The sequence below is a fragment of the Saccopteryx bilineata genome, chromosome 8 (assembly GCF_036850765.1).
Source record: "Saccopteryx bilineata isolate mSacBil1 chromosome 8, mSacBil1_pri_phased_curated, whole genome shotgun sequence".
Classification (NCBI taxonomy): domain Eukaryota; kingdom Metazoa; phylum Chordata; class Mammalia; order Chiroptera; family Emballonuridae; genus Saccopteryx; species Saccopteryx bilineata.
In genome coordinates this window covers 71581949-71602667 of record NC_089497.1, presented here as the reverse complement: position 1 = coordinate 71602667, position 20719 = coordinate 71581949, and the positions used below count along the sequence as shown (strand labels likewise).

General features: G+C 39.1%; 1 protein-coding gene across 1 annotated transcript in view; it reads right to left on the bottom strand.

The window, feature by feature from the left end:
* Positions 1-283: 283 nt before the first annotated feature.
* Positions 284-20719, bottom strand: part of LOC136312200 (protein FAM200A-like) — a 51099-nt gene continuing 30663 nt past the window's right edge. Inside the window, exons 3-4 of the mRNA XM_066241716.1 lie at positions 5778-5864; positions 284-434 (exon numbers count right to left, since the gene is read on the bottom strand). Coding sequence (XP_066097813.1) covers positions 298-434; positions 5778-5864 — 224 coding nt within the window. The 3' untranslated portion in view covers positions 284-297. The remainder of the gene's footprint in view (positions 435-5777; positions 5865-20719) is intronic.

The following is a 20719-nucleotide window of genomic DNA, read 5'->3' as shown; positions in this document are numbered from 1 at the left end:
GGGTGGCAGAGGACAAGAAAGCCCCCTCTGGGTATGAAGGATAAATATTTTGTTGTTGTTGTTGTTAGGAAAGAATAAAATGCCTCAGAGGTGAATTTAGCCTACTGGAAAATAGTGACAAGAATTTCTAACAGAAATAGGTATTTGGAAGGCTGAAATTTTGGGAATAGAACAGAAATTCCTTAAAACCAATGCATTAGTGTCCTTTGACTGCTGTAATGAATTATCACACGCACTGTGGCTGAAATAGCATATCTGTTCTCTTACAGGTCTGGAGGTCAGAAGTCTAAATCAGTTTCACAGGACGACATTGTGTGTCATCAGAGCAGTGCTACTTCCGAAGGCTCTATGGTGAGTCCATTTCCTCCTTTCCCAGCGTCCACCACGCCATGCCTTGCATATGTTTTCATGGTCCTTTCTTTCATCTTCAACACCTGCAGTGTAGCGTTTACTTCATTGTCAGTTTCCCTCCTCTTCTGCCTTCTTCTTGCCCCTGTCTCTTTCTTAAAGGGCACTTGTGATTGCATTTAAGGCTCACGTGGATAATCCAGAATAATCTCTCCATCTCAAAGTCTTTTAACGTAATCACACCTGCAAAGTCTTCTTTTGCCATATAAAATAACATTCCAGATTCCAAAGATTAGGACCTGGCTAACTTTGGGGTCATTATTCAGCCTGCTACAGGTTTTAACTACAAATTAGGCTTTGAGGGAGGAGGAGAGTCCAGTGATTTACTTTTAAATTCCTCAAGAATATTAAACATAACATGCCCCTGCAAGCCAGGCTCTTCTATACCTTCCTCACCCTGGTTTTATTTATTTATTATTTTTTAAAAATTTTATTTATTCATTTTTAGAGAGGAGAGAGAGACAGAGAGGGTGAGAGAGGAGAGAGAGACAGAGAGAGAGAAGGGGGGAGGATCTGGAAGCATCAACTCCCTCCCATATGTGCCTTGACCAGGCAAGCCCAGGGTTTCGAACCGGCGACCTCAGCATTCCCAGGTTGACGCTTTATCCACTGCGCCACCACAGGTCAGGCCTCACCCAGGTTTTGACCAATTGAATGGAAATATAGCTCTATCCTGACTACAACAAGACAGGAAAAAAAGCTTTACAGGCCACCTACCCAGTCATAGGCTTGTCACCCTGTCTTCACAACGCCTGAGACAAGGGCCACTGTTGCCCCAGCAGAATCTCTGCAGATGTTACTCAGTCACCTGTGCCTTGACTGCCCAGGGGGATTATTTGCAAATGCCAAGAGTGTGAAGGCAGGTGGTAGAACTCCAACAGAAGTAGAGGAGGTCTTCTTCCCTCTGGAGAACAGGTCTGGTGGCCAGCCAAGACCCACACGAAGACGGAGACTGCAGGCTCTATTCTCCCTCTGCTGGAGTGGATGTGTCAGGCTCTTTGTGTACCAGTGGTAGTTAACCTGGTCCCTGTAGCTCAGCTGGTTAGAGAATTGTCTGGACATGCCAAGGTTGAGGGTTCAATCCCTGGTCTGGGCACATACAAGAATCAACCAGTGAATAAGTAAATAAATGGAACAACAAATAAATTGATGTTTCTCTCTATCTAGAAATTAATTTTAAAAAATTAAAGTAAAATCATTTTTAAAAATGACTACTTTTGGGCCCTGGCTGGTTGGCTCAGTGGTAGAGCGTCGGCCTGGCGTGCAGAAGTCCTGAGTTCGATTCCCGGCCAGGGCACACAGGAGAGGTGCCCATCTGCTTCTCCACCCCTCCCCCTCTCCTTCCTCTCTGTCTCTCTCTTCCCCTCCCGCAGCTGAGGCTCCATTGGAGCAAGGATGGCCCGGGCGCTGGGGATGGCTCCTTGGCCTCTGCCCCAGGCGCTAGAGTGGCTCCGGTCGCAACAGAGCGACGCCCCGGAAGGGCAGAGCATCGCCCCCTGGTGGGCAGAGCATCACCCCCTGGTGGGCGTGCCAGGTGGATCCCGGTCGGGCGCATGCGGGAGTCTGTCTGTCTCTCCCTGTTTCCAGCTTCAGAAAAATACAAAAAAAAAAAAATGACTACTTTTGTAGCCAGAAACTTAGGGATCTCTACAGCATGTTCCACATGGAAAGTAGAACCTTTCCAGATCCCTTCATGCCCAAACGGTGCCGGGGTCTCTGGGCACGTTTGCTCAGCTCTTCCCTAAATATACTTTTCATTTAAGTTTTAATTTTGTAATTAGAGTTGACAGTCAATATTATATTAGTTTCAGGTGTGTGGCATAGTGGTTAGATATTTATATAATTTCTTCATTTTTAATTGAATTTATTGGAGTGATACTGATTAACATAACGGTTACATAATATAACATACAGGTTTTAGGTGCCCAATTATACAGCACAATTCTGTATGGATTGAATGTTTAACCCCCAAGTCAAGTCTTCATCCATCACCATTTATTCTTCCCATGAAATCACTATACTGTCGTCTGTGTCCGTGAGTTTTTTGTGTTATTTTTTTTGTCCTTTTTCACTCAATCCCTCCACCCCTCTCACCTACCTATATTTTCCCTTACACAAGCCACTTTAAAATCACTTTTAATACAAGTCTAGAAGTAGATTTATTATTGTTTCTTATGTTGCAGGCAGTGGTTACATGGGTTATTTTATTTAATCCTTATGGCAACCCTAACAGGTAGGTAGTACCATCATCCCTATTTCTAGATGGTAGAACACCAGTCATCAGACATTCTATCATTTAATCTCCCAAAGAACTTTAAATGGCCAATGGTGTTATTCTCATTTTACAAGAAAGGAGACTGAGTCTCTGAAAAGATAACTAGTCTAAAGACACAGCCAGTACACAGTAGAATTAGGAGTGGAACTCAGGTTTGTCTCCCGTCAAAGCCCCCATAGTGAACCACCACTCTCCTGCCTCTTCCAACTATGCTATGCAAGGGTCCAGTGGAGAGATGGGGGAGATAGAACACACTGGCAGGGGACTTTCCCTCTCCTCCATTTGTGGCTGCAATTTTGTGAATAAGAATCTGTATATAGTATGAGTTGTAGTTCCTCCAAGTGCCCCACCTCCTCCCTCTTTCTTCCTCTAAATTGGCTAAGATTAACTGCTTATGAACTACAGGATCAGCACAGAGGACTTAGAAGACCTGGGTTCTGCCCCAGCTCTGCCACTATCTGGTTTTGACAAGTACAGATCTTTGTAAATATATAGGTGAAATAAGCTAGAGAATATTTTCTTCACCTGTCTCAAAGGACTGTTATGAAAATCAAATTCATTTATTTATTGAACAAATATTTATTAAGTGCCTAATATTGAGTGCCTAAATATTTACTAATTAATGTTCTGGGTTCTGGTAATAAAATGGACAAAATAGGTAAGACTCTGGCCTCATCAAGCTTATATTCTAATAAAGGAACATAAACAAAAACTGTAAACAAATAGACAAGCTAAATTCAGACTAAGGTAAGTATTGTAACTGCAGTAAACAGTGGCTTTTGCTGGAGTCCAGCAGAGAGATGATGATGGCTTAGGCCAGGGCAGGGCTGGACCATGGAGGAGAGGTGGTGTACAAGGGAAAGGGAGGGACTGGGATGACAAACCAGACGACATCCATGCAGAGGATTGCTCAGCTGGAACGTACTGCAACCAACTAGGGAATAACCATTAGCTTATGCTTCTTGAGGGGATGGCAGAGAAGATTCCTTCTGGGAAAGGGGTAGAAGTCCAGAAAGGGTGATGATCAGGGACCCTAAATACCAACTTCTCCACAATTTCCCTAGGTCAGACCCTGCTATATGGAAATTCTGTTTCAAGGTGTTGGGCAGATAAAATGTATTATGCTCTCTTTGTTAAAGATAACACGAGGAGGCTGTCGCCCAGGTGATATTAATGTGTGTTGGGGTGGGCTAAAGGCAGGCAGAATCCTTGTAGCCTGGGGCTTGGTTTTGGGATTAAGCCTTTCCTACCCTTTTTGATGTGGGGTGGTACAATCCAATCATGCCTCAGAAAGTGACTTTGTATTAGAGACTTCCCTATTTTGTATATTGGATTAGAGGTTGTGAAGCTACAATATAAAATGGGGATGGAGCGGGAGCTGGCGCTCTTGGTTCCTGAGGTTAGCATGAGAGAGCAGAGAGAGTAGAGCCAGCAGTGGAAGGAGGCCACGTGGAGGAGACCAGGAAAAGCAGCCAAGATGGCGGAGTGCTGAGTGAGATGCCAGTTTGTGTAGAGTTTGTATCTGGGATAAGGAAGGAGATAGGGAACTGAGGAGAGTAAGGCTGGTGAGCTAGAAACCTTTGATTCTAGGAAACTCGGATAAGTCAGTAGCTTTGTGAGCACTGAATGTGAGTGGCTTTTGGAGCCCAGTGTGTATTTTTTACTTGCCCGCCGGGCGCAAGCTAGAATTAAAGACTATGGCCCACCAGTTTGTGGCTCCGTTGTTTCTTTACCAACTGTCCGAATCCAATGCGAACCTGCACTGGCTGGGCTGCTCTGATAGTAGCCCTGTTCATGCCCGCTGGCTTTACATTTGGCGTAGTCGGCAGGATTCAATACAGATCGGCAAGGAGCCTTTGAGTGGTGGAGTAGAGGACTGGCTAGTGTTAGGGTTCCCCATGGCTGTCCTTTTGGGGATTGTTTGAAATGACTGCTTCCCAAGCCATTCATATCTCTTAAATTTTTTTTATTTCACTGATGTTCTTTTTTTATGGTAAAAAACATATTTAAGTTGCCATCTTAATCATTCTGAAGTGCACAGTTCAGTAGTGTTAAGTGCCAACAGATCTCTAGAACTTTTTCACCTTGCAAAACTGAAACTCTATACCCATTAAACACTAATTCCCCATCTCCCTCTCCCATTTATATTTTATTTTGAACATAGATCCAAACGACTTAATTCATTCTCCACAAACTTGAGCTCCATCCGTTGGTATTTGTCCTCCTTATTTGAAAGTGACATTGAAATTCATCAGTGTCCAAAATATCAAACTTGATTGGATCTTGTTTTAAAAAAATTTGACTCATTAAATTAAAAGCTAGGAAGTCTAGTGCCACATTGGGAGCGTTTTCTAGTGTCTATGACCCGGTGTTTTCCAGCAGGGTGATAATAGTTCATTCAGTAGGACCATTCTTCCCTGTGCTGCATTATGTAGTCAGCTCAGGACATTAGCATTCCTGACTTGATTCAATGATGTCATCATAAATCTGTGATACTGATATGGCTCCAGCTACTTATTAGGCAAGAAACAATTATGATTTCCTACACTCTTTTCTCCTACAAGCATCAGCTTGAATTTTTTTGCCAACTTCCTTAGACTCACACTTCTTTAGAGTAACTATCATTAAGTAAGTCCCTAATAAGAGAGTCCTGCCCTGCTTTGTGCACCGGCTTGCCCAGTCCTGCCACCACTTGTGCTTTTTATTTCCTTATAAAGACCCAAGAAGGGTGTTTCCAGGAGCACAAGGGTACCAGGAAGGGACAGCATTAAAGGGGCCTGCATGCCAAATGACTGTTTAAAAACAGGAGGGCGTGGTAGGAGCTATCCCCACTGTCACACCATTGGTACAGGCTCCCTTTTCAGGGCAAAAGACATTGCCTTAAAGAATAGACTAAATTTGTCAGAGTGATAGAATGCAGCCACTTTTTATCAGGCAAGACACAATGAGTCACTCCTTCCAGGCTGGTTTCTCCGGTTTTTCTGGCATTGGGTAGTTTGATCTGATAGTAAGAACCAGGAATAGACTACCTGCTGGCTCCGCCTCTGATTCAGAGCAAAGCTTTTCTTTTTCTTGTAATTAATTTATTACTCACCAAAGTAAGCCACAGCCACCAAACTTGCTAGTTGGCTTCTCTGGGATCCTTCCAGGAACAGGAGCCTATATTCCTCAGCACACAGTTCTGAAACAATGGCACCTCCAATTACATCTGTACTTTTACTTCACATGAGTGATGACAAGTTGTATATATCATGTCAGGATGAGGTGGCATTATCTGCTCCTTGTCACAACAAGACAGACAATGGCTCCATTTTCACTGAAAGCTACACAGGTATAGTGTGCAACAGACTGCATCCTCTTTTTTTTTTTTTTTTTCCTAGCTCAAACATCAGTTTACAGTAACATAATCTTCTGTGAAGTCTCATGGGGAGAAAAGCAATTTGGACATGCCCCCTGTAACTTGATTCACAGATTCTGTTGAATGCAGCAGACACCTCATGTTACTGTCTTATCGATCCTGGAAACTCTTGATAGATGCCTCATCTCCTCTCCATTCTGCCTGCAAGCATCTCTCTTTACAATCTTGTTGCATCCTCTCCACCAGTCTCAGACAGAAGATATATTTACTTCCTTTCCCAGCTGCTCTCTCTACCACTGTCTCTCTTCCCTCCTTTGTTTCTACTGCTCACAAAAATTAGGGGATACTGTATTGCTTCATATCCATTTTGAAATATCCCCTAATTTTTGTGAGCAGTATAGTTGAATCCCCTCTCCAGCTTCTTCACTCCCTTCTAATTCACTGGTCCTTTCTTCTGTCTCTCCACTGAAACAAGCCTCCTCTGTCCTAGAAATAAAACAAAACAAACAAGACACGCCTTGGCTAAGCTTGCTCTATTAGTTAAGTAGCCTGTTCTTTTCATTCCTTTCTCTACCAAACTTCTGTGTCCCCCACCCCACAATGCTTCTGCTCTTGTATTGTCCATTCTCTTTAATCTAGCTCCACCTCCAGAGCTCCAGCAACCTACATTCTCAGGAGGTGTTCACCTTGTCTCCCCACACTTCTCTGCCGAAGACTAACTACTGTTTGAGAGGTTCTCTTTCTTTGAATTCTAAGACTTTTTTAATAACTCCTCCCATCTCTGTTGTATTTATTCTTGACATCTATCCTACTCTCCCTCACCCCAAAATTTCACCTACACTCAGGTCTTCTTCAACTGCTAGATTCCTGCCTTGCAGGGCACTTGTAAGCAGCTGTTCTTACCCGAGAGCATGTCCTCGTTTCAGACTGTGCTTCCTGAACTGCAGCAGGTGGAGACTGGATGTCTGGCCGGGGAAAAGGGCCTGATTCATTCTCAGCCCTGCTCCCCTGGACGTTCCTGTCCTGTAGTTCGGTGTTCGTTCTATTGTTACACCTACCTCTCCCCTTGGGTCATTACGTTGTTCTGACTTGGCAACACAATTGCTTATTATATTTTAGATCCTGAGTTTTCTCTCGAGGTTTAATTCTACATTTTAACTACCTCCTAAATATTTCCACTTGATTTTCCTATCATCACTTCAAAATCAAAGCCTAAGAATAAATGTACTTAAATCCTGAAAGAGTGTGTGTAGGGAGGGAACAATGTATTCTTTCTAACTCACAGATTTTTGTCAGCGGTACCATCTTTCACATAGTGAGTCTCAAAATTCCAGTCATTTTGCTTTCTTTTCCTATTCCTGTTCTAGTTACCAAGCTCTCTTCATTCTTCCTCCATACTCTTTTCTTTCCTATATATTTTCACTACAAGCATCTTGATTCACACATCTCATCTGCAACTAGATTAATCTTCATAAAACCCTGCTCAACAACATTTATTATTGCCCTTATTAATCAGAAGTTTTTCAGTTGCAAATAAAAATCCCAGTTCAAAGTGACAAATTAAAAAATAAATGTTATGGTCCACACCTAACTGAAAAACCAAGGGTATCTGCCTTCAGGCATGGTTAGTTCTAGGTAGTCAAGCAACTCACTAGAAATATCTCTCTCGCCATCTCAGTTATGGGTTGGCTTTTTTTTTTCACTTTCTCTCTCTTTTAAATTGAATTTATTGGGGTGACAATTATTAATAAAACCACACAACTCTATAACACATTATCCGCATACTGTACTGTGCACTCACCACCCAATGTCAAGTCTCTTTCTGCCACCATTTATCCCTCCTTTGCCCTCTTCTACCCATCCCCAGACCCCCTTTCCCTCTGGCAATCACTATCCTGTTGTCTGTGTCTATTTTTGTTTTTGTTTTTTTTGCTTAATCCTTTCACCTTTTTCACCCAGCCCCCCAACCCCCTCCCCTCTGACAGCTGTCAGTCTGTTCTCAGTATCTCTGAGTCTGTTTCTATTTTTTTTGGTAATTTATTTTGTTCATTAGATTCCACATGAATAAAATCATATGATATTTGTCTTTCTCTGCCTGGGTTGTTTCACTTACCATAATGCTATCCAGGTCCATCCATGCCATCACAAAAAGTAAGATTTCTTTATTTTTCATGGCTGTGTAGTATTCCATTATGTAAATGTATCACAGCTTTTTCTTCATTCATCTATTGATAGGCACTTGGGCTGTTTCCAAATCTTGGCTATTGTAATATTCTTTCAAATCAGTGTCTTGAGTTTCTTCAGATATATTCTCAGAATTGGAATTGTTGGGTCATAGGTCAGTTCCATTTTTTCATTTTTTAGTTTTTGAGGAAACTTCATACTATTTTCACAGTGGCTGCATCAGTCTGCATTCCCACCAACAGTGCATGAGTGTTCCTTTCTTTCCACATCCTCGCCAGCATTTTTTGCTTGTTTATTTATTGATTATAGCTATTCTGACAGGTATGAGGCAATATCTCACTGGGGGTTTAATTTGCATTTCTCTGATGATTAGTGACTCTGAACATCTTTTCATGTATCTGTTGGCCATTTGTATGTCCCCTTGGGAGAAGTGTCTATTCAGGTCCTTTGTCCATTTTTTTTTAGAGGGGGGGGGACAGAGACAGATAAGCAGGAAAGGAAAGAGATGAAAAGCATCAACTCATAGTTTGATGTGACACTTTTAGTTGTTCATTGATTTCATTCTCATATGTGCCTTGACCAGGGAACTCCAGCTGATCTAGTGACCCCTTGCTTAAGCCAGTGAACTGGGGCTCAAGCCAGTGACCTTGGGCTTCAAGCCAGTGACCTTTGGGCTCAAGCCAGTGACCTGCTTGAAGCAAGCAACCTCGGGATTTCAAACCTGAGTCCTCAGTGTCCCAGGTTAAGGCTCTATCCACTGTGCCGCCACCTAGTCAGGCCCTTTGCCCATTTTTTAATTGGATTGTTTGGGTTTTTTTGGTATTGAGTCCTTTGGGTTCTCTATATATCTTGGTAATTAACCCCTTATCAGATGTATCATTGGTGAATGTGTTCTCCCATTATGTGGGAGATGGTTTCCTTTGCTTTTCATTTTGTAGATGGTTTCTTTTGCTATGCAAAAGCTTTTTAGTTTGATGTGGTCTCATTTATTTAATTTTTCTTTTGTTTCCCTTGCCTGAGGCAATATATCAGAAAAAAATATCGCTATGAGAAATGTTTGAGATTTTACTACCTGTTTTCTTCTGCCGGCACCTAAATTGGTTAGAGCATCATCCTGGTACATCAAGGTTATGGGATCGATCCTTGGTCAGGGCACATACACAAAACAACCAGTAAATACATAAGTAAATGGAACAACAAATCAATATTTCTCTCTCTCATTTTCTTTTTGCATACTTCTCTTTGTAAAAATAATCAGTAAAAACTTTTGTTTTCATGACTTTCATTTTTATTTAATCCCTTTTAAGTTTATTCTTTTAAAATTTTATTTATTGGTTTTAGAGAGAGAGGAAAGGGGAGGGAAAAGAGAGAGAGACAGACAGACACATCAATCTGTTTCTGTATGTGCCCTGACCCAGGATCAAACCTGCAACATTTGTGTATCGGGATGATGCTTTAACCAACTATCTCTCCAGCACTTGAGTTTATACTTGTATATAATGTAAGGAGGTCATCTAGTTCAATTTGGGGTGGGGTTTTTTTGCATGTATCTGTCCAATTTTCCCAACACCACTTATTGACTAGACTGTCTTTACCCCATTGTATGTTCTTGCCTCCTTTGTCAAATATTAAGCATAAAGGTGGGTTTATTTGGGGGCTCTATTTTGTTTTATTGATCTATATGCCTGTTTTTATGTCAGTACCATGCTGGCTTAATTATTATGGCTTTGTAGTATACTTTGATATCAGATAGTGTGATACCTCCAACTTTATTTCTTCAAGATTCTTGAGGATATTCAAGACTTTTTGTGATTCCCTATAAAGTTTTGGAATATTTGTTCTAGTTCTGTGAGATATGCCACTGGTTTTTTAATAGAAATTGTGTTGAATCTATAGATTGCTTTGGGTAGAATGGACATTTAATGATGTAAATTCTTTCTATTTATGAACAGTATATGCTTCCACTTATCTGTATCTTTCTTAATTTCTTTCTTTACTATCTTATAATTTTCTAAGTGCAGGTCTTTTACTTTCTTGTTTATATTTATTCCTAGGTATCTTTTATTAGATTTTTTGATGAAGTTGTAAACAAGATTTTTTTAGCTTCTCTTTCTTATAGTCCATTATTGGTGTATAAAAATGCAACCAATTTCTGTATATTTATTTTGTATCCTGCTGCTTTATGAATTCACTTATCATTTCTAGTAATATTTGATGCAGTCTTTGGGGGTTTTCCATGCACAGTGCCATGTCATCTGCAAATAACGACAGTTTTACTTCTTCCTTTCTAATTTGGATGCCTTTTATTTCTTTTCCTTGTCTGATTGCTAGAACAGGGGTCCCCAAACTTTTTACACAGAGGGCCAGTTCACTGTCCCTCAGACCGTTGGAGGGCCGGACTATAAAAAAAGCTATGAACAAATCGCTATGCACACTGCGCATATCTTATTTTAAAGTAAAAAAAAAAAAGGGAACAAATACAATATTTAAAATAAAAAACAAGTAAATTTAAATCAACAAACTGGCCAGTATTTCAATGGGAACTATGGGCCTGCTTTTGACTAATGAGATGGTCAATGTGCTCCTCTCACTGACCACCAATGAAAGAGGTGCCCCTTCCAAAAGTGCGGTGGGGGCCGGATAAATGCCCTCAGGGGGCCTAATGTGGCCCGCGGGCCGTAGTTTGGGGACCTCTGAGCTAGAACTTCCAGGACTATGTTGAATAAGAGTGATAAAAGCAGACATCATTGTCTTGTTTTCCCCATTGAGTATGATATTAGCTGTGGGTTTGTCAGATATGGCCTTTATGTTGAGGTATGTTTCTTATATTCTCACTTTTGAGAGTTTCTATCATAAATGGGTGCTGGATTTTATCACATGTTCTTCTGCATCTACTGATAAAATCATGTGGTTTTTATTCTTCTTTTTGTTTATGCAGTGTATCATATTTATTGATTTGTAAATATTATAGCAACCTTGCATCCCCAAGATAAATCCCACTTGATTATAATATATTATCTTTTTAATGTATTACTGGATCTGGTTTGACAATATTTTGTTGAGAATTTTAGCATCTATGTTCACCACAGGTATTGGCTTATAATTTCCTTTCTTCATTGTGTCTTTATCTAGTTTTGGAATTAGATAATGCTGGTCTTGCAAATAATCTTGGAAGTCTTCCCTCATGATAACACCCTGGCCCTGCAGTTTTGGGTGGAGAATGGAATTGGAGTCAGCACAGAGGTTGTTAGAAATGTTCTTATAAACCTTTCCACATCCTACACTGAAATGGCAAGCCATAACTTTACCTATGGAAGTGACAGTGAATTATGTAAATATATCTTACTAAAATCTCTACTAAATATATTTTCAGCTCTGTTTCTGGCCCTGACACCACTTGAGATTGGGTATAGCACCCAGGAATCAAATCCCAGGTCTCCTTCCAGCCTCTTTCTTCTTCCTGAGTTTCCTAACTCTGACCAGGCACTCTTTATTCCAGAGGGCCTCCTTTCCCAAAAGGGAACATCCCCAAATCAGCAGCCACTTCCAAGGTGCGTCTAACCACCTACACCAATTCTACCAGCACTTCCTATTTTAAATCATTATGAGCTCAAGAAAATTGGCCAAAATATCCAAGATGATGCTTGTAGAGTAACTCATCAATGCTAGTTACCAAACAGAATCCTAAGTAGCCAAACATAATATTCTAATACCTATTTACTAAGTGATGTTCCCCAAACAATAAATGCCTACATAGCCCAGTTCTCAGGCCGCAGTGCAGCTTTCGCCAATAGCTCCAAGTCTAATCACTAAGGACAGCGACTATTTCCCATTTCTTTTAACTAAGCTGAGAAAAGTTGTAGTTTTTTTTTTTTTTTTCAAAATGAATTTAATATGTAAAAAGCAAAAGAGCTGTGTTTTTAGTGTTGGCCCATTAGAGCTTTACTTTCAGGTGCCATTTCCCTTGGGCTGGACACTGCTTCTGCCATGAAAGAAACAGGCCTCAAAAACCTGTGCAAGGAAGGCCTAGCCCCGATAACCCGAAGTTTTTTAAAACAGTAGGCCTTGATCCTTGGTCATTCTTTTGAATGGCTTCGAGACCAAAAAATATGTAGTTAATACCAAGTTGGAAGAAATAATGAACTAATAAAAGGAGTTAAAAGGTTTCCTCAGGTTAACTCGATGAAGTTGAAATGCAAAAAAAAAACAAAAACAAAAACAAAACAGAAACAATAATAAATAAATAAATATAGAAGACAGTAGCCAAGTCAAAAATTCTCCAGTTGCTTGTAGAAGTAGAAGAAGATAAAAACAGTTAACTGTTATTGAATGTTACTATGTGCTAGCCACTATTATAGGGGTTTTACTTGTGTTTACTATATCCTAGATGAGTTGATTATAAAGGTTGTGTATTAACCATCAGTAACCCACTGGGCCAGGTCGTAAGGATTGCAAATGGAGTGGGTATAGTGCCTGGCACAGAGTAGGCATTCAGTAAATGTTAGCTAATATTTGTTTTTAAAGAGCACTTGAAGAAAATTATCCCCTTTAATATAGAATGATTCTTTAATCTTAGGTGAAGGGTTGTGAATAAAGGTAATAATTTCTTCCAGTTCGTTTTAGGACTCAGTCTGAAGAAGGAATGGATTTGTTCTTTATGGCCCTGAAGAAAGGATAGGAAAAAAACAGTGTGTTTACATTATAAGGAGATGGTAAAAAGAAAGAAAGGGAGGAAAGGAGGGAGGGAAGAAAGGAGGGAGGGAGAACAAAAAAAGGGAAGAACAGAGGAAGGAAGTTAGGGGCTGCTTTAGAAGAAACATGGCCCCAGAAGTCTGCGGGGCTATTCTAGAAAAGGCAGAACTTTGAAAAGCATGATTATAAAGGTAATTGAGTTCAAGCATCATATAAGCTTGCAGATAGGGCATGTAATACCAGATCTCATCTCACATCCACCCAGATGGCTTGAGAGATGAAAGGTAACACCAGGGAGACTTTTCACTAGGCCTCAAGCTTCACAGGACAGTTTCCCAGAAAGTGTAATTCTTATTACTGAAGCGAAGACTGGTTCTTGTATAAGCCAATAGGTAATGTCCATACTGTTAATTTTTTAAATCCTCTTAAAGTTAACAAGCTCAACAATCCTTAGGCCAGTAATCAGTAACATAATTTTCTCCCTTTCTGCTGTCAGAAGACAGTAGATAATATTAGTAAAGCTTTAGAGAATTCATTACTTAAATGAATGTGATAATGCAATTTTTGGAAAATGTTGAAACTTTTTTGCAAAGTAAAGAATTGCTCCTTCTGTAATAGAGAATTTAACACTATAAACATTTAAAAATAAAACACTATACAAATATAAAGTGCCACCTGACCGGGCGGTGGTGCAGTGGATAGAGCATCATACTGGGATGCGGAAGACCCAGGTTCGAGACCCCGAGGTCGCCAGCTTGAGCGCGAGCTCATCTGGTTTGAGCAAAGCTCACCAGCTTGAGCCCAAGGTCGCTGGCTCGAGCAAGGGGTTACTCGGTCTGCTGAAGGCCCGCGGTCAAGGCCCATATGAGAAAGCAATCAATGAACAACTAATGTGTCGCAATGAAAAACTGATGATTGATGCTTTTCATCTCTCCATTCCTGTCTGTCCCTCTCTATCTCTCTCTCTGACTCTCTCTCTCTCTCTCTGTCTCTGTAGAAAAAAAAACAAACAAAAACAAATATAAAGTGCCATTTTGTTATTTTCACAGTCTCATTCAATACCTTTTTGACAAAGTGAGCTTCATTATAGAACTTGTTTTTTGTTTGTTTGTTTGTTTTATATAATAATTTTATTTTTTAATGGGGTGACATCAATAAATCAGGATACATATATTCAAAGATAACAAGTCCAGGTTATCTTGTCGTTCAATTATGTTGCATACCCATCACCCAAATTCAGATTGTCCTCTGTCACCTTCTATCTTGTTTATTTTGGGGGGCCCTCCCCCTCCTCCTTTCCCTCTCCCATTCCCCCCTCCCCCCCCCCGTAACCACCACACTCTTATCAATGTCTCTTGCTTTCACTTTTATGTCCCACCTACGTATGGAATAATGCAGTTCCTGGTTTTTTCTGATTTACTTATTTCGCTTAGTATCATGTTATCAAGATCCCACCATTTTGCTGTAAATGTTCCGATGTCATCATTTCTTATGGCTGAGTAGTATTCCATAGTGTATATGTGCCACATCTTCTTTATCCAGTCATCTATTGACGGGCTTTTTGGTTATTTCCATGTCCTGGCCACTGTGAACAATGCTGCAATAAACATGGGGCTGCGTGTGTCTTTACGTATCAATGTTTCTGGGTTTCTGGGGTATATACCCAGTAGAGGGATTGCTGGGTCATAAGGTAGTTCTATTTTCAGTTTTTTGAGGAACCACCATACTTTCTTCCATAATGGTTGTACTACTTTACATTCCCACCAACAGTGGATGAGGGTTCCTTTTTCTCCACAGCCTCTCCAACATTTGCTATTACCTGTCTTGCTAATAATAGCTAATCGAACAGGTGTGAGGTGGTATCTCATTGCACTTTTGATTTGCATTTCTCTAATAGCTAAAGAAGATGAGCATCTTTTCATATATCTGTTGGCCATTTGTATTTCTTCCTGGGAGAAGTGTCTGTTCATATCCTCTTCCCATTTTTTTATTGGATTGTTTGTTTGTTTGTTGTTGAGTTTTATGAGTTCTTTGTATATTTTGGATATTAGGCCCTTATCTGAGCTGTTGTTTGAAAATATCATTTCCCATTTAGTTGGCTGTCTGTTTATTTTGTTATCAGTTTCTTTTGCTGAGCAAAAACTTCTTAGTCTGATGTAGTCCCATTTATTAATTTTTGCCTTCACTTCTCTTGCCTGTGGAGTCAAATTCATAAAATGCTCTTTAAAACCAAGGTCCATGAGTTGAGTACCTATGTCTTCTTCTATGTACTTAATTGTTTCAGGTCTTATGTTTAGATCTTTGATCCATTTTGAGTTAATTTTTGTACAGAGGGACAAACTGTAGTCCAGTTTCATTCTTTTGCATGTGGCTTTCCAGTTTTCCCAGCACCATTTATTGAAGAGGCTTTCTTTTCTCCATTGTGTGTTGTTGGCCCCTTTATCAAAAATTATTTGACTATATATATGTGGTTTTATTTCTGGACTTTCTATTCTGTTCCATTGGTCTGAGTGTCTATTTTTCTGCCAATACCATGCTGTTTTGATTGTCGTGGCCCTATAATAGAGTTTGAAGTCAGGTATTGTTATCCCCCAGCTTCATTCTTTTTCTTTAGGATTGCTTTGACTATTTGGGGTTTTTTATAGTTCCATATAAATCGGATGATTTTTTGCTCTATTTCTTTAAAAAATGTCATTGGAAGTTTGATGGGAATTGCATTAAATTTGTATATTGCTTTGGGTAGTATAGCCATCTTGATTATATTTATTCTTCCTAGCCAAGAACAAGGTATATTCTCCCATCTCATTATATCTTTTTTGATTTCCCTTAACAATGGTTTGTAGTTTTCATTATATAAGTCCTTTACATTCTTTGTTATGTTTATTCCTAAGTATTTTATTTTTTTTGTTGCAATCGTGAAGGGGATTATTCTTTTGAGTTCGTTCTCAATTGTTTCATTGTTGGCATATAGAAAGGCTATTGACTTCTGTATGTTAATTTTGTACCCTGCGACCTTACTGTATTGGCTTATTGTTTCTAGTAGTCTTTTTGTGGATTCTTTGGGGTTTTCGATGTATAGGATCATATCATCTGCAAAAAGTGATACCTTTACTTCTTCTTTTCCGATATGGATGCCTTTTATTTCTTTGTCTTGTCTGATTGCTCTGGCTAGAACCTCTAGTACCACATTAAATAAGAGTGGAGAGAGTGGACAACCCTGTCTTGTTCCTGATTTAAGGGGGAAAGCCTTCAGTTTAGTGCCATTTAATATGATGTTAGCTGATGGTTTATCATATATGGCCTTTATCATGTTGAGATATTTTCCTTCTATACCCATTTTGTTCAGAGTCTTAAAAACATAAAATTGTGTTGTATTTTATCAAAAGCCTTTTCTGCGTCTATGGATAAGATCATGTGGTTTTTGTTCTTTGTTTTGTTGATATGGTGTATTACGTTAAGCGTTTTACGTATGTTGAACCATCCTTGAGATTCTGGGATGAATCCCACTTGATCATGATGTATTATTTTTTTAATATGTTGTTGTATTCGATTTGCTAGTATTTTGTTTAGTATTTTAGCATCTGTATTCATTAGAGATATTGGTCTGTAGTTTTCTTTTTTTGTACCATCCTTGCCTGGTTTTGGTACGAGGGTTATGTTGGCCTCATAAAATGTGTAGAACTTGTTGTTTTAAAGCCCTTTTTTCATTATAAACAACCAGCTTAGAACTTAAAAAACAAAATCTATGTTAACTGGATAAATTATATTTCTATGTAAAATATTTTACAAAAATATTGTAGAAGTTCATTGTAGCATGGTCTTCTGATTTTCACTTGGTTTGAATCAATCCCTAGTCAGATATTTCATAAACATTATACATTTAACTCACTAATATGTATCTTAGCATGTAATACGGTACAGTGGTAAAATGAGGTGGTGCTAAAGCTAAACTGTCTGGTTAAATCAGGGGTCCCCAAACTTTTTACACAGGGGGCCAGTTCATTGTCCCTCAGACCGTTGGAGGGCCGGACTATAAAAAAAACTATGAACAAAACCCTATGCACACTGCGTATATCTTATTTTAAAGTATATTTAAAAAAAAGGGGGGAACAAATACAATATTTAAAATAAAAAACAAGTAGGCCCTGGCCGGTTGGCTCAGCGGTAGAGCGTTGGCCTGGCGTGCAGGGGACCCGGGTTCAATTCCCGGCCAGGGCACATAGGAGAAGCGCCCATTTGCTTCTCCACCCCCCCCTCCTTCCTCTCTGTCTCTCTCTTCCCCTCCCGCAGCCGAGGCTCCATTGGAGCAAAGATGGTCCGGGCGCTGGGGATGGCTCCTTGGCCTCTGCCCCAGGCGCTAGAGTGGCTCTGGTTGTGGCAGAGCAACGCCTCGGAGGGGCAGAGCATAGCCCTCTGGTGTGCAGAGCGTAGCCCCTGGTGGGCTTGCCGGTCGGGCGCATGCGGGAGTCTGTCTGACTGTCTCTCCCCGTTTCCAGCTTCAGAAAAATACAAAAAATAAAAAATAAAATAAAATAAAAAAATAAAAAACAAGTAAATTTAAATCAACAAACTGGCCAATATTTCAATGGGAACTATGGGCCTGCTTTTGACTAATGAGATGGTCAATGTGCTCCTCTCACTGACCACCAATGAAAGAGGTGCCCCTTCCAAAAATGCGGCGGGGGCCGGATAAATGGCCTCAGGGGGCCTAATGTGGCCCGCGGGCCGTAGTTTGGGGACCCCTGGGTTAAATCATGTCTCTATCACTCACTAGCTATTAACTTTAGGCAAGGTACTCAAACTTTTGTACCTCACCTCAAAAATGGAAGTAATGAGTATCTTGCCAATAGGGTTGTTACACATTAATACAGAGGAGCATAAGCATGGAGCAATTAGTCAATGAATGAAGGTACAATTGCTCTAAGTACAAACATTAAAGAAGGAATAAAATATCACATTTCAGAAAGGTTGACTGATGCTGAATTAAAATACAGTACCCTAAGTAACCAATTGTAAAACTCTAATGATATTCTCCCAAACAATAAATACCTATATTGGCATGAAAAGTATACATTTTATTTCAGAAAAGTAGATTTCTTGTTGGCTCTTGCATGCCAACACTGAGACAAACAGTACCTTTTGCTATATGTAGGTGAGAGTATATGTGAGGATGTAGATGTCATGTAGGGGATGGTGTGTCCCAGAGTCTCATGGCAGAGTTCCATGTGATTTTATAGTAAAGTTCTTCCATTGTGATGATTGAGATATCACTTAATCACTCTTCAAGACAATCACATTTGATAATACATGGTGAATTTTCGGCAGCTTTATTATTATAAGAAGCAAATATGTCAAATCTACTGTATACATTACTCTTTAACAAAAGAATAAGTAACAGTTATCCACATTGGTGGGATGAATTACATACTATGATCATTTACAGTGGTGCCTCATTCTATAAAAAAATTAATAATAGCTAACATTTACTAAATATCAAATATGTGCCAAGTATAGTTCAAGGTACTAACATTGACTAAGTACCAAATATGTGTCAGGCATAGTTCTAAGTGCTTTACATCTATTTTTTCACTTTATCTTCATTTATTATTAGTTTTTCAGCTTGTGGCTGTTCTGAGAGGTTAGGTAATTTGTTCAACATCATACAGAAGTTGTGAAGACAAGATTCAAAGCCATGCACTCAAAGGGACATTTCTGAGCCTGTATTATTATTAACCATTTTTTCACACTGTAAAGAGATACATTTTTGGTCAACTTTTCACTTTCCAAAAAATGTTTCCAAAAAGAGTTTTATCAGCATATCCTAATACATTTAAAATGTGATATAATTTATAAAATTCTGTATCACACATATTTCAGGAGGACACAGTTTGCATAAGATTGTTTTTATTAGTTCACTCTGGAAAAATAGCATATTATTTTTCTTTTAAAATGATTTTCACCTTCAAGTTACATAGTTAAGTGCCTTTAAAGCAATCTATACATGGATATTTATTTAATACACCCAAAATACAAATATAAAAGATACAAACCTAAAAATATGATTATCTATTTAGAGATGCATACATATAAAACATAGTTTCCTGTGCTAGAGAATACTGCAAAAACAATTTTTAAAAACTATGATCATCAAAGAAAAAAGATAAAATATTGAATCCATAAAATAAAAATGATGGACATACATTTTATGTATCAGATATATAATGACATATAATTTATATATATCTATATATTTATATCTATATTGATATAGATATAAATATATAGATATATAAAGAAAGAGCAAGAGGAATGTTTAATGATTTACAAAGGAAATGTTTTGGGAATCTGTTTTCCCCTTAGACACCAAGTGCAGAATATCTCTTCTTCCTAACACATGAAACTTGAAATGCCTTTATGAGGTGAAGTAAGAGAAGAAAAGCCACAAGGGAACACAGGTCAAATCTAAACCTGAACTACAACAAGTTCTTCCAAGTTACAGGAAGTACTGAAAATTCATATCAGAATTATATAAATATTTATCTTCAATGTAGTTTAGAGTAAAGTGTACATACAGAGCTTTCCCTCTGTGGTAGATCTAATCAAACATAAATACCTTTATCATCTTCATAAAATCCCAAGATAAAAACCTCTTTGAGGGACTGATGCAGATCTGTGTCAGGATAATTTTTAAAAAGCTTAATTTACCCATTTCTCCTCCTTCAGTTTCAAGCAAAAGGAAAAGTCCTTTGTAATGTAACCTCTTACCTTAGGAATTTGACCAGAGCTAACCACATATACATATGAAGTCAAAGGATCTTCTGGCCTTTTGAAAAACTGAAGTCTATAGAAGACATAACCGTGGGTGTCTTGGAGTGAAAGAAGAGAGAGGAAAGCATTTTAAAAATCAGAAAAAAGAAAGAGCTAAGATTCTGGCAGAATGAACAGTGGACATAAGTCAGTGAATCCTGTGGAGCACCTGTTGCATAGATTGATGGAGTGTCAGCTTATAGTGCTCCTAATAAGGACAGAACCAGGTACAGGGCCCCAATAGCTCTCCCCCAACCCAAGACCTGGTCTAGAAACAGCTAAGCCCTCAGACTATGCTGACGAGACACGGGAATGTCAGCAGAAACCAGGGTGGGCCATTGGTCACTGACCAGGGCACTCTGTATCTCCCCAAAATCTGAGCACAGTCCTGGGGCCAGAGCCAATCAAGACAAAGAATTCTCTACCTGTTCTGCAGAATGGGGGCTCAGAGTCATATTTCAGCAGATTCAGGGAAAATAAAGAAATGTGATACTTCCTGCACTGCTGTTTGTCAACTGAAATTCATTCCCACAACAGATAGGTATCTGGAAAAAACAGAAACCACCACCTTTCAAAGGCACAGTGGGGACAAACTCAGATAGCGATCCCCTCTTACAGAATGATGCTTTAACGAGTTTAAACAAGGAAGTGGAATGGAGAGGTTTTTAAAAATTACTTACTGGAGGTAGTTATTAGGGAATGTTATCTAATAGATTAAGCTTCAAAGTAAGAAAAAATTGCTAATAAAGCAAAAATTGGTAAATTGGTAGTTTATTAACTTTGATAGTTCAAATATGGAATACATCTGTATTCATAGTATATATATCATGGGCTCTTTGAGAGATTTATTTAAGAATGTTATAAAGGTAAAATATTTTCTAAGATCCTTCCAAAAGATTAAAAATCAGTTCCTGGTTCCAGTTTTCCTCTTATTGCTTAAGGAATGTAAAGTATATTCTATATGAGTCAATTATTAGATTTTATTTCTGAAATTT